At 39.9% G+C, this 15568-nt stretch overlaps 1 protein-coding gene across 6 annotated transcripts in view; it reads right to left on the reverse strand.

The window, feature by feature from the left end:
- Nucleotides 1-15568, reverse strand: part of LOC140732326 (partitioning defective 3 homolog) — an 838958-nt gene that overhangs the window by 225763 nt on the left and 597627 nt on the right. For all 6 annotated transcript variants that reach the window (XM_073054817.1, XM_073054816.1, XM_073054819.1 and 3 more), the window contains one exon: nucleotides 1358-1506. In XM_073054817.1, coding sequence (XP_072910918.1) covers nucleotides 1358-1506 — 149 coding nt within the window. The remainder of the gene's footprint in view (nucleotides 1-1357; nucleotides 1507-15568) is intronic.

Here is a 15568-nt window from a genome sequence, read left to right on the forward strand (position 1 = left end):
AAGTTCAAAACAATCAAATATCCTACTTCCACTTGTATTTTTTTTATATTTCTATCAAAATATTTTGCAAAATTTAATTCGTAATTTTATCTGATTGATGTCATCCAGTATTATAGATTCTTGCCATTTACACATTTTGTTACCAAGTTCAGATTAAAGTGCACTATTCATATGTATTTTAGTATTTATATACATATTTTTTTCCTTAAATATTTCCAACTCAAAATTATTTGTACACCATATGATCTGAATATTTTTCCAGGTCTTTTAAGTTGCAGGCGCGTGTTGACCTAGTGGGCAAGGCATCAGACTAGTAACCTGAAGGTCACTGGTTCGAGCCTCAGCTGAAGCAGCGTGTTTGTGTCCTTGAGCAAGGCACTTAACAACACATTGCTCTGCGATGTCACCGGTGCCAAATTGCATGGGTCCTAGTGCCCTTCCCTTGGACAACATCGGTGGCGTGGAGAGGGGATGGCCTGCAGCTTGGGCAACTCCCGGTCTCCCATACAACCCTGCCCAGACCTGCGCCCTGGAAACTCCAGGCGCAGATCCATGGTCTCTCGAGACCGATGGATGCCACCAAAGAAGTTGCAGGAAACCACAGATAGTTGGCCCAAGTGAGAGATGGGAGCAGTAGAGGACAGTGAGCAGTTGAACATCTGTGTTTTATATTTTAGTTTTTTTTTAGTGAACTTAAGCAAATCTGTGGCCTTAGCAGTATACAGTCCAACAGGTCAAACTACCAGACATCACTCCTTTGGCTGGGATGCCATACATTTTCACTGCTGTTGCTCTCATCCAGCAAAGCTATGGATTATTTCATTGGTGAACACGTTGGTTTTGGTTTATTAGTGAATGGCAACAGCAGGATTAACACTCAGAAAGATGGGACCTTGATGCGGAGGTTCCTGCTATATGAAATAGGTTGAAGACACCATCATCCATATTGTAATATTTGCCACATGCATTCAGGTGCAAAGTCATTGCCTGCAATGGGAAATCTATTTGAAATATGCTTAATGGACTGCAGCAGCTACTGACATGTGCTTCTCCATATTATGTCACCTTGATAGTGAAAACCTATGAAAGGTTAACAAGAAGAGAACATCACTGCACAATTCTATTGACCCGGCAAAGAAAATTGATCTGAATTCTCTTTAGTAAACTACAATAAAATGTTCAACATTGGTAAGTTATTATAAATTTCTTATTCATAATTAATTAAACATGTCTTTCTATATCTTAATAGCATAAAGATGTGTCATTCACCACTCTGTTGATCAAAATATGGTTTGCTGGGGTGAATTATTACACATAAAAAAGAAATTGCATTAACAGAAAAAATGGTAACTTCTACCTAAATCCATGCTTTTAGATTTCCGTGTTTTAACAAAGTCCAGCTGATTGGCATCTCCAAACTGCTTAGTACGTTTTTCAGACATGCTCTGACGTCCAAATCCCTCTCGCTGAAAGGCAATGGCAGGATCGACATCTGAATTTAAAGCACTAGAGAAACAGAAAAGGACAACTCCTTTTAAAAAGGCAACAAACAATGAATCACTATGATAAGTCCTAATACTGTACTCTTGGGAGCCAACAGCAGGGAGGTCAGACAGAGTCCTGAGTGGCACTGTCTCACGGAGCAAAGAATGTTTTTATTCTCTGCTTTCTCAATACATTGGCTCAGAAAGGGACAAGGTATTAAAATGTTGAAACTGCTCGTCAATATCAGCACCAAGTGAACCAGATTTAATATACAAACTCCTGTCCTTAAACTGCACAAACTAGTGTTGAAAATGTCATTTTCACTCTTCACAGGAAAAGTGGCTTGCTGTGTTTGAATTCGTGTGCGATTACTTGTGATGTCAATCACAGAATATCCTGTCACTGCATGTTAAATGAAGTTGTCTTGTGAAATTCCATGCTTTTTTATGATGCTGACCTTTTGTGAAAGGAACTCCGAAGTAAATATAAACTTAAATTAAATAACTACAGAACAATCATTCAACAACTGAAAAAAATAAATAGTCACTTCCATTTTTAGTTCAAGGTGCTAACCTCGATGAACTGCAGTTCACTTCGTATATAGATCTGGATGGTAGAAGAGTGAGAGTTTACGAAACTGAAGAGAGATGCACACAGTAAGGGGGTGTTAGACAAAAGATCTGCATACAGAAAAGAAAGATAGATAGCCATCTTTTCAGGATAAACATATGCTAGTTAACATGGGAAGGCGATTTGGGGAAGGCAGCGTGCCAGTGTTAAATAGTTGAGATGTGTGAAACTGTGGTGAACTGCTTAGTTACTTCAATGACTGGCAAGCATTTATGCAGAATTTTCCATCAACTGATTAATTGAGTGTGAAAGGACACGATTTGGTTGACTACACGTTCTGTGAAAGAAGTGGACTTTATGTTCATATAATCAACTGACTGAAATATGTCTAACATCCCACCATTCAAATAATCCTCCTCCCTGCAACATAATAAGCACCAAGTGCTTCAAGACTGCTCCAGTCCTTACAGAACTCTGCATATTAAGGAGGAAGAGATTTATACAGAATAGCTGTTCCAAATCATGAGGTGGTTATTACTCTAATACATAAAATATTGCACAAAAGAACAGATGACAAATCAATACAAGTCCCTTTCTTTTAAGTAATATTTTAAGTCTGAAGTGAAAAGCCTCAATGTTAAAATGACTATCATTTAAAGTAATGAGCCAAATATGCTTTTGATAATATGCATTGAACAAGTTTGATTGTCATATTTGATTTTGATTCAGTTATGATTAGATTCAAAAGCAAAAATGATAAATAAACTTGCAGAATCTTCTGTCAAGTACTGGCACTCAGGCAAATAAATTCTCTTATGATGTTCAGTTGTAAGCCTCCTGGTAAAAGCAGATCAAAGGGGAGTTGGAAATTTTCCAGGCAGCGAATATGGAAAACTATGGACACATTAGAGTAACTACCTGAGAAGTAGGCAACCGGCAAGTTGACACAGTCACAATCATTGACCAGACAATGGACAGTCATGAAGGAGAAGATTCAGGTGCAACTAATGCATATTCCATGAGGGGCAAAGGAAGGTATAACAAAAAGCAGAACTGCCTGAATGATGGAGAAATAAAAGAAAGCTGCAGAGAACTGACTGATTAGAAATATCAAGTGAAACACATGGAATAAAAGAGGCACTGACAGCATGGACATCAAGTTAGCTGGTGAATGGTTATGCTCCTAATGGAGGAAGGATAAATAGTGACATTACCCAAGAATTGTTTAGGGCCATTGCTTTTTTTTTGGGTGTAATTTAGACGGGGGTGCTAGCCACTATTTCTAAATTATAACATTAAACATGGCAGTACAGGTTGAGCATCCCTCACACAAAATGCTTCAAGCCAGAAGTGTTTCACATTTTGGAATATTTGCATCTACATAATGAGATAGCTTGGGAATGGGACTCAAATCTAAACACAAAATCGATTTACATTACATATATATAGCTCATAATGTGAATACAATGTGAAAATAGTTGCATCTAATATTTTAATAATTTTGTGCATGAAACAATAACATGCACATTGAGCCATGAGAATGGTAAACTATCACTCTTTAAGCCACCCGGTGGGCAGTCAGAGGCTGTTTGGCACTGCCATCATTCCTGACTCTGAACTTATGTACCACAGGTAAACAGTCTTTGTCTTACAGTTGTTCATCACACCTCTGTACTGATGTAGCCGTTCAGCGTGTTAGATTTTCATCAGCGATGATCATGGCAAACTCATCAATAAATTTCTCTGCTGCTTCATGATCAGCAGATTCTCTATCACCAAAGATCTTTAAAAATTATTTAGCACTATGCATTTTATTAAATTTCTTCAACCAGCCTGCTGAATATTCACAATTACCTTCAATTTTCAGTTTGTCGTAATGGATCTTTCCTTCTTTCGTGATCAGCATACCATTACGTGACAAATGTTCACTCCAATGGTGAGGAATCCACTTTTTCAATACACAATCAAGATCTTCATCTTTCACTTTATACAGTTTTTTCTATTTTTCATTAAATTCTGTTCATTACATTCAGTATAGGCCTTTAACAGTTTGTCCTTCTGCTTTTTCAGGTTGTACTTGGTGATCACTCCAACACCATACTCCTCTGTCAAGGTGGCTTCACACTAACACCGCTGTCAAATTTTTCCAGCAACCTGTCTTCATATGTTATAGATTTTTAAAAATGCTTCCACTTTTTCTCTTCACTATCACCCATAGGAGCAACCGCAGGCCCTTTTTGACAGTTTCAACAATATCTTCGCAACTCAGAGCAGAGAATAAGCACAAAACACATGGTAAACACTGTGAGTAATGCACGAAAGTCTAGCTGTGATGACGGCTGAAAACAATCTGGTGCCAAAACGATCCCACTCAGTGAAATCACTTCTCAAAACTGTGGTACACAGAGACCCAGGCATGTCCTGGGAAATTTCCCAGTGCCTTGTGGGATTTTCTATTTGAGGGGGTCATATCAGAGCTAAAAAAAAAAATTGGATTTTGAAGGCTTTAGGATTTAGGAGTTTTGAATAAGGGATGCTCAACCTGTATTGTGAACTGTGAAATGAATAGTGATAGAATGCAGCAGGATATAAACAAGCCAATTCAATGAGTAGATAAGTATATGACTTACGCCTAATGTGAAAAATTGAGGGTAGAAAGAATGAGAAGTGACAAAACAGTACACAAAAATATTTTCAACAGCAGTGTAGGACCAAATGGACCTTGAGGTATGAGTGCACAAATCACTGAGGTGGTAGAAGAGGTTCAGAAAGCAGTTAATAACAGACACCCTACCTCTCCCGGAAGTTCCGGGAGTCTCCCACATATTTGATAGCGGCTCCCTGACGCCCGCAATTTATATACAATATCCCGGAAATCGATTTTTTTTGAGAGCGAGCAAGGGAGAGAGAGAGAGGGAGAGGGAGAGGGAGAGAGAGAGAGAGAGAGAGAGAGAGAGAGAGGGAGAGGGAGGGGGAGGGGGAGGGGAGAGGGCAGGGGAGGGGGAAGGGGAGGGGAGAGGGAGAGAGAGAGTGTGAGAGACAGACGTAGTGAGAGAGTGACAGAGAGAGCATTCTGATTGGTCTTTCTTTGTACTAAGTAGACCTATCAGTTTTCTCTGTGGGCAAGCTTTACAGTCAATCTCTCACTTTCTCTCTTTCATTGTCCATCAGTTCAGTTTCGTGTCCTGTAGCGCCATGGCAGACTGTTCCAAAAAAGAAAATATAAAATGTACTTCACCCCAGACTACACTAAAGTGTACCCCTACCTATTGACACAGACTGCTATTAGGTTGAGACTTCCGGCAAAATGCTCAAATCTGCCAAGCAAGCCACGTCACAGTACAAGAAACGTTTGCAAAAGAAATAGAAAAGCTATTTGCATTAGCATTGAGACTGCCAACAAAATACTCAAAATATGTGTGTGTGTGTGTGTGTGTGTGTGTATAAATAGTTTCAATCTGTGATCAAATAAATTGTTGTGTTTTTTCATAATCAAATGTCCTGTATACATACACCCTTGGAGGTCGACCGGGGGTGGGGGGGGGATATGGGGTTGCAGAGGCGAGGGTGGTGGTGCTACCTCCCTGAAGTGAGTTTTTGCAGGGTTGGATGTCTGTAATAACATACATATAATTCTGAGTCTTTACAATTGAGGCATCAGAGTACAGAATAAGGAAATCTAAATCTTCATTAAACATTGATCCAGCAGAAGCTGAAGTACTGTGCATAATTCTGATGGAACTTTGCAAAAGATGTGAAGATACAGAGTTGCAAGAAAAAGTTTGTGAACCCTTTACAATTACCTAGTTTTCTGCATTAATTACTCATAACATGGGGTCTGATCTTCATCTAAGTCACAATAATACACAAACACAATCTACCTAAACTAATGCACACAAGCTATTGTACTTCTCATCAATACTGAGTACACCATTTAAACAATCAAAGTCTAGCTTCAAAAAGGTATAGGAAACTCTGGAGTAATGCCTTCTACAAAAGCTATTTGGAGTCAGGTGTTCTAAGCAATGAAATGAGATTGGAGGTGAGGGTTGTTGATGTGCCCTGTCCAATAAAAAAAGACACACAAAGTCAGGTTACTGACAGAGCCAGTTCTTCTCCAAAAAGATCTGTTTATGTGCACCATGCCTCAATCAGAACAACTTTCAGAGGACCTCAGAAGAAGAACTGCAGTGATGCTTGAAGCTGGAAAAGGCTGCAAAGGCATTTCTAAAGACCTGAGTGTTCATCAGTCCACAGCGAGAGAAAGTGTCTCCAAATGGAGTAAATTCAGTACTGTTGATACTCTCCCTAGGAGTGGGCATCCTGCAAACATCACACCAAGAGCACAACGTACAATGCTGAAGAATGTGAAAAAGAACCCCAGGGTAATAGCAAAGGACCTGCAGAAATCGCTAGAACTTGCTAAAGTCTTTGCTCATGTGTCCACTATAAGAAAAACACTGAACAAGAATGGCGTGCATGAAAGGACACTACGGAGGAAACCAGTGCTCTCCAAAGATAAAGTTATGCACATCTCAAGTTTGGAGAAGAACACCTGGATATTCTGCAATGCTTCTGTGGACAGGTGAGACAAAAGTTGAACTTTTCAGCAGAAATGCACATCGCTATGTTTGGAGGGAAAAGGACACTGCACACCTACATCAAAATCTCATCCCAGCTGTGAAGCATGGTTGAAAGAGTCTCATGGTTTGGAGCTGTTTTGCTGCCTCAGGGCCTGGTCAGCTTGCAGTCTTTGAGGGAACAGTGAATTCAAAATTCTATCAAGACGTTTTACAGGAGAATGTCAGGGTAGCAGTCCATCATCCAAGATGATTATCTGTTATTTGTGAAGTGGGGTGCCGTGCGCAATCATAATCGATTGAAAATGGACGTGGGAGCACGGAGGAACATCGGGAAATCTCCAGGAAGACCTTCGTTGCTGCTGCTGCTGTGAGGTCGGGGACTCTGCTGGGAAGAACAGGCCCCCAGTCCTCGGGGTCGCGTTGCCGATGGCCGTTGGCGGGGCCGTCTTAATATGCTCGGCAGAGAATGGTGTTTGGAGAAGCTGTGCCGGAGGGGATGGTCGTCGGCTCGGAGGTTTGACGGACTCGGAATCCGCTGCGGTCAGGTTGCTTTCGGTGTGTGCTGCACCTGCGAGGCTGGGTTCGACAGAGCTTTCATTGTGTGCTGCGTCTGCGAGGCTGAGTCGGGCGGCGCCGTGGAAGTCCATAGCAGGAGCATTTCCTTCTGCCGCCTGCGTGGGATGGCGAGTCTGTCAGGACCCTGGGGACTTGTGGAAACTGTGTGGTGATTTCTTTTGAACTTATAGTCCTTGGTAACATCCTTGGACTATTTTTACTGTGCCCATGGTCTGTTTTTTTATCAACTATGCTATTGTTTGCACTGTTGTAACTATATGTTGTAACTATGTGGTTTTGTGCAGGTCTTGTAGCTTTAGTTTTTGGTCTTGTTTTGTCTGGTGGATTTGGAGCTCCTTTCTGGGTAACCCGCTAAGACGGTAGCGCGATATTAATACGCAGCAGCCTCTCCAGACTCTGGATTGGGGATTGCCAAACGTTATGTGGATTTTCTAGTGTAGTCTGTTTTGTCATATGCTTTTGTGATATCATTCTGGAGGAACGTTGTCTCATTTTTTAACTGCATTGCATTTGTGGTTTCTAAATGACAAATAAACTGAATCTGAATCACCTGAAGCGTAATAGAAGTTAGATGATGCAACAAGACAATGATCTGAAAGACAAGTGTAAATCAACAACAAAAAGAAGAAAATTCATGTTTTGGAATGCCCAAGTGAGAGTCCAGACCTTAATCCAATTAAGCTGCCGTGGCATGACCTGAAGAGGGCTGTTCATGCAAGGTATCCCAGAAATATTGATGAACTGAAACAGTTTTGTATGGGGGAATGGTCTAAAATTCCTTGTCGCCATCGTGCAATCTGATCAGCAGCCACAAGCAACATTTGGTAGAGTTTATTGCTGCTAAAGGAGGTTCTACCAGTTATTAAATAAAAGGGCTCACATACTTTTTCCAGTCTGGACTGAGAGTGATTTAACAATGTATTCAATAAAGACCTGAAAAGTACAATTGTTTGTGTGTTATTAGTTTAGGCAGATTGTGTTTGTCTATTATTGTGACTTAGATGAAGATCAGACCACATTTTATGAGTAATTAATGCAGAAAACCAGTTTCACAAGCTTTTTCTTGCATCTGTAAGAGAGGGTCCGAAGAAAAATACTTCATGGGATGAAGGACAACAGTAATATGAAAAAGAGTGGACAAAATAGATAATGGGAGATTGTGGAGGTGGAGGGGTGAGTATGAAAGTATTATGGATGAAAAGGAAGGGGAAGAGAATTAAAAGTGATATAAGAACAACAGTTTGCAATGTGAAAAAAGTGCCATTTGCTAGTTATTACAGAGTTGCTCTGGTCAAGACTAGCACAGACATGATGGGCTGAATTGAATTTTTTACCATGTTGTTACCATTCCATGAACCTAAACTTGGTTTTAAATAAAATTCAGACTTGCATTCTATCAATTTTCTCCTACATCCAGTCAGCCCAGGCTTATTGCCAGCATTGTGGTAACTTGAATTGAATATGTGCTCAACTTGAAAACAGGTATCTTTATAACAATCAGATGTGAATACTTAATACAGAAGTTTACTGACTAGTATTAAGGGACAGAAACACTGGCTGATTGCTCTGGTGACTCTCCCAATATCAACTTTTTAGTCATTCCCAATATTTTGTAGTAAATTATATTATTTGGGTTCTAACTTGATTTGAATTGATTTGTTGTCAAAGTAGTAAGACATTGGCAATAGAACAAAGGGAAGAGAAAGTTATTTCTGGAGAATCAGATAATTTGGGTCTTCGACAGGAATTCAAACTGATAAAAGAAAAAGGTGACAGATCGAAATAGAAAGAGCATCTATAAATCAAAGCTGCTATTTAGATAATGATAAGCAGAGTGGATCAGGAAAGGATAGAATTTAATGGTTATAATGCACTGGGAAACAAAGTAAATGAATAGGAAAGATGATAATGTACTATATCTAAGGGTATTTGATCCAAATACATGAGACATTTAACAAAATAGAACTGACAGCCTAAACAGAGACAAACAGGTTTAACCCAACAGATGTTATATAGTTGTGGCTGCATGGTGACAAAGGTCAAGAATTGCATAGTCAGTGAACTTCACATTTAGAAACATAAATGATATATTTGGTGTATTCATATATAGTTATGTAAGACAGCAAGTTATTGTGGTTGTAGGATGTGGTAACATCACCAATCATGGGTATAAACCATAAATGATGTAAGCACCACCTGCTTGGTGTTCAAGTTAGAACAACATCCTTGTACTAAGTGATTATTACAGTGCACAGAATGCATCAAACCCTCAGCAGTATCCGAGGTTCCTCAGGATTGGTTTCAATTGTCAAAATTTGAGAAGGGTTTAGGAAAAAAAAAAGTGTTTACTTTGTGTTCTCTGCAATATGTGTGACAAATAACTGATTTATGAAAATAAATTAGATAGAAAATAAACAGATAAGGTTCAAACTCAAGACTTCAGGCCAAATGAGGCCACTATGAACAGTGTCCCTCAGTTCAGATCCAAAGGAAATAGAGCTGCGGCCAAGTGTTTGCATGGAATGAAGAACAAGATGTGCCAAGATGTTTTTAAAGCAAAGTTAAAGAACAATATCAAGCATCCAACCATAACACCCAGCTTTTTGTAGAAGTGGAAATACAGGGAGCCTGATTACTGCAACACTGATTTGTTATGAAAATTAAGAAAATAGCAGCTCAAGCACAAGCAAGCTTGATACAACTTGGGTTGTGTAACAAGGCACGCCAATCATTCTTATTCTGCATTAGGTACTTGGAAATCTTTTCCATGATCACTTCAACAGAGTCTTCCGGGTTGGAAGAAACAATGATAATGTTTTTGCATTCAAAGACATATCAAGGTATTGTAACTTGGGAGAACTCTTGGATTGTGTATTTAAATATTTCATGGCTGACATTCAGCTGAAACCATTTAACACTAGAAACCATAACATTTGATGCTATGTGTAGGGTTGCAATTAGCACGGAGATGGCAACCAAGAAGATTGCCACCCTATCCCAATGGCAAACGTTACGCTCTCCTACAATCAAAGGACAGGTCCCAAACGAAAAACAGTAAAACAACATTAGAACCATGGACCCATGATTAGGAGCTGAAATTAGATTAATTTATCTTTTTCTGCTCATCAAGATGTATTCAAAATGCCTAAGAAGTCAGCCATGTCAGCATTGTCATCATGTGTCATGTTGTACGACATGGGCAAGCATGGTGTTTAATCTGTAAAGACCATGATTGTTCTTGGCAAATTTTTTGACAGAAGTGATTTGTTATTACCTTCTTCTGGACAGTGTTGTTACAAGACAGGTGACCCCAGCCATTATCAATACTCTTCAGAGATGTCTGTCTGGCATCAGTGATCATGCAACCAGGACTTGTGATATGCAGCAGTTGCTCAAATGAACTGCTCCCATGGCTTCACATATGACCCTGATCGACAGGGACAAGTGGTGGGGGGGGGGGGGGGGTAGGGGTGGCTGCGGGTGCTCAGCTTGTCCAATGGTGACCTGGAGGCTAGCAAAGGGAAGCAGTATCTTATAATTCTTTTGGTAGAGACTTATCTCCAACCCACCACCCATCAGACATGTAGGCATGTCCATTATATTGGATCAATAGTACGGTCTATAACCATTACATTAAGGAATTGAGAGAAAGCTTTGCTATGCATTGAATACTGGCAGAAAAAAATGTCCAATAGGTGCCTTCATATTTAGTTAAGAATTTTGTGCAATGTTATGGCATTTTGTGGAAGGTGAAAACAATTTCAACTGAATGAAAGAGACAGTCATTGAAATATATACCACTGAGCAAATATTAGACCTGGTGATGAGAAGCAGTCCAAACCTGCAGCTCAATTAGGGAGTCTGACACTATTGGAAATTTGAACAGAATTAGAGCATTGCAGCAAGAGATAAAGCTGAAGGAAATGGAATAATGTACAAGGATGAATTTATTCCAGATATCAATTGAAAAGTCAAATATTATTCAAGAGTCATTTAGTGTTCCAAAGTCATTGTACACCAATAGCAATACACACAATGTGCTGGAGGAGCTCAGCAGGTCAAGGGACTGTGTCCTCATCACCATTAGAATGAGTTCATGATTCGGGAGGTCAAATCACATAAGCACATCACTTAACAAGCTGAAGTAGTAATAACGGTGCGTAACTGCAAACATTTTTGCACAGGTCCTCTTCAAAATGAGAAAGCATTGCTAAGTACGCGTGAACTGAGTTCCTTGTCTTCAGAGTTGAAACAAACATTAGTGTCCAGTGTTTTGTAGTTGTAACAGCTAGCTGGAATTGGCAGAATTCTAGCAGAGTCCAGGTCTATTTGACTACATTATAGTGACAAAATGATGAAGGAGAGCTGGGGAAAATATTGTTTACCTGGCACAGTGTTATACTTGTGCCAGATTAACCTCACCGATTCTACTGAGCCCCTTGAATTCAATTTGAAATGCAACTGCTGTCTGAAGGACAAGGTGACTTCCTTTGGTATTTGATTTAATTGAGTTAATTTAAGTGCATTCAATTATTTAAATTGTGTTCGAGAATTCATTAGTGTTTTAATTTTAACATTTTTGGAAGTATTTTTTTAAACAATTTTTGAGTGATTTTGAATGCTCAGAAGAATATCTGACATTGAAGGACAAACACAAATATTAACGTGCACCAACAGCGAGCCTGGGGTCAGATCTGTCTATTATGCTTGGAGAAGGGCCTCCAATTAATTGGGTGTCAGTTTCCTGGCACAGGACTGCACCTAGGGGCCACTTGATGAGAAAGTGAATTCCAGAGCAGTTAATTGCCAAACTCACGCAATTTGATGTATCTGTAGAAAGTCCGGCTCCAATAAGATTACATGTATCATGTGTATTTTTTTAAAATTGGGGAAATAATGATTAAAATTCTAATACGATTTCAAGAAACACAGGAACTTAACAATCAATTAATATCAAATAACTAGAAAGGTGCTTGAACGTTGAACTTAAATGTCAGAGGTGGATCAAAAACAAAAGCATGTCTTCCTACAGCCGTGTTCGGCACGATCTCATCCTGTGAATTCTGAAGCTTGCTGTAATTCAGGAAGAAGACATGTCTTGCAAAAGCGTGACGAGATTGATGCAATAAGGGGTTCAATGAGAAAAAAACAAGCATGATTGAGTTGGATTGGCAGATATCCACAGTGGCTGAGGAAAGTGAGAGATGATCTCACTGATTCAGATAAGAGGAATTGACAAGAGAAAATGATGAAAGTTTTCCCATGCCTGAGAGAACAGAAGGGACGTTATTGATAAAAGCATTCAATCATACAGGACTGAGATGAGAAGAGATGAATGTTTAGAATTCCTTTCTCCATAGCACTGAGGATGCTCAATCACTGAACACATTCAAGCCCAAGACTGATAGATTTTATTGGCTTCAAGGAAGTCAAGAGCAGGAAAGTGAACTTGTGCACAATAAGCTTATACCACAGAGATGCGTCTGAAGCATCTCTCCTGGATATCTCTGTTTTTATCTATAGCTCAGGAGATAAGCTGACCACAAGCATTCACTATAAGCCTACACAATCTTACAGCTAACTTATTTACTCTCCCCTACCCTGCTTCCTATTCCCTACTCTATTGCTCCAGTTCATCCACCTCCAGTGCATTTTCTCCAACATTATGATTTTCCATACAGGTGCCTGTGAAATGCCTTTCTGATTTACTTCCCATACCTTACACTAAGAACCTTCCCCTCCTGCACAGAACGAGAACACTGTTCTCCTGGTCCTAACCTCCTACCTGCACTGAATTGGTGATTCACAGCTTACCGCTGTTCCAAAAGGACTCCATCGCATTCCGCATCCCCTTCAGCATTTCTGAAGGATTGCTTCCTTTAAGACTCATTGTTCCGCTCTTTCACCCTCACCTACCATTCCCTGTCTTGGCCATGTTTCCAAGCAGTCATCTTTCTTCCCTTCCTACTATCAGGGGACCCAACATTCTTTCCAGATGAAGCAGTGATTTACTTGCACTTCTTCCAATTCGGTGTACACTACATTCAATGTTCACAATGCAGTCTTCTCCACACTGGAAATTCTGTTCAGTCTGCATAAGTACACATGACCTTTCAGGTGCCTGCCACTTCAGTTTATCAGCCTACTCCAACTCTCATCTTCACTTTTGTGATCCCAGAACTGTTACAATGAAGCTCAAGACAAGCTTGAGGAATAGTACATCATTTTTTTGATGGGACATACTACATCCTTCAAAACTCACTATCAGATTCTCCAATTTTAAATACCATCCAGACAGCAGGTTAAAAAAAATCTACTCACTATCACAATATCCCATTATGGGCCAATACACTTGTTATTACTGATCATTTTCGGCAATTTATAATTTGCCTTCAAACATTTTCCTTTCAGATGTCTTATTTTAACTAACAGGAGAAATGTTTACTTCACTGTTTACCTTACTGAAATTGAAGTACTGCTGAGCAGATGCATTTATAGTTAATAAAAATAAACTGCCCAGGACAATATATATATAAAAATATCAGAAAAGGATACTTGAAGGTTGAGTCAGTTAAATTTTATGAACACAGATCGCCGGAAAATAAGCCTGCAATAGTGAGAATGTGCAAACGCAAAAAGGGAAGGATCAAATTCTTTTTTTAAGAAAATGAAGCATGATTATAGTCACTTTCTTCTTTTGGACGTATTCTTATTTAATTAATCCCCAGTCTTACTCTTCAATTATTGAAGAATTCTCTTCAAAGAACCGTTGTTACCCTCTGAAGGGCTCAATCTCCTCTTGAAATTTAGAACAGATGTCACTCTTGTTTATCTAACCCTTTTGCCCAAATTCTCCACTATCCCTATGCTTGGTGCTAAATCCCATCACCTTACCTTCATTTCATCATGTCTTCCATTAATAATAGGAAATTAAAAGCAACAGTAGATTTCCTATGAATATTAGCATTCTTTGGACTGCATACTCATTGATCAACATATTTTAAAAGCTGCAATATATATTTTCAACCTCATCTCTACAGAGGGCTTAGAGTAGTACTGATCAAAAACACCAATAGTTTCTTTGTTCAATGGCCAGTCAATAGTGAATAAGATTATTTTAGCCCAGTCAACAAATGACATATCTTCAGTACCCTGATGCACAAAGAACGCAAAAAATATTCTGTTATCCAGATACAGGTGTTGTATAATCCACTTTGCCTGTTGAAGGTAGCATTTGTATCACAAATGGTGGCTTGTACAATGCAGGAGGCACGTAGGTGGGTGATGTTCAGGAGAGTAAGGCTGAGGAAAGTCCATCTCCCACCCCCCCATCCTCATCACATTCTACAGAGGTTGTAATGAGAGCATCCTGAGCAGCTGCATCACTGCCTGGTTCGGAAATTGCACCACCTCAAATCGAAAGACCCTTCAGCAGATAGTGAGGTCAGCTGAGAAGATCATCGGGGTCTCTCTTCCCGCCATCACAGACATTTACACTACACGCTGCATTCGCAAAGGAAACAGCATTGCGAAGGACCCCATGCACCCCTCATACAATCTCTTCTTCCTCCTGCCGTCTGGGAAAAGGCTCCGAAGCATTTGGGCTCTCACGACCAGACTATGTAACAGTTTCTTCCCCCAAGCTATCAGACTCCTCAATACCCAAAGCCTGGACTGACACCTTGTCCTATTGTTCTGTTTATTATTTATTGTAATGCCTGCACTGTTTTTGTGCACTTTATGCAGTCCTGTGTAGGTCTGTAGTCTAGTGTAGCTTTCTCTGTGTTGGTGTTCTTTTTACGTAGTTCAGTCTAGTTTTTGTACTGTGTCATGTAACACCATGGTCCTGAAAAACATTGTCTCATTTTTACTATGTACTGTACCAGTAGTTATGGTCAAAATGATAATAAAAGTGACTTGACTTAACTTGAAAAGGCAACCGGTGCAGAGTACCCCTGTGACCATTCTCCTCAATAACAAGTATACCACTTCGGATAATGGTAGTGGTGGGGGGTAACAACCTGCCAGGTGGAAGGTGCAGCGACTGGGTCTGTGGCACAGAAGCTCCGAAAGGAAGGAGTGAAGAAGAGGAGTGCAGTGGTAATAAGGGAATCGACAGTTAGAGGAGCAGATAGGAAATTATGTGGGTGTGAAAGAGATACCTGGCTGGCATGTAGCCTCCCAGGTGCCACGGTCAGGGAAGTTTCTGATTGGGACAACAGCATTCTAAAAGGGGAAGGCGAACAGCTGGAAATTGTAGTACTAATTGGTACCAACGATGCAGGTAGGGAAAGTGATGAGATCCTGAAGAGAAAATATAAGGAACTGGGTAGAAAGCTGAAAAGCAGGACCTC

The sequence above is a fragment of the Hemitrygon akajei genome, chromosome 8 (genome assembly GCF_048418815.1).
Source record: "Hemitrygon akajei chromosome 8, sHemAka1.3, whole genome shotgun sequence".
Lineage (NCBI taxonomy): Eukaryota > Metazoa > Chordata > Chondrichthyes > Myliobatiformes > Dasyatidae > Hemitrygon > Hemitrygon akajei.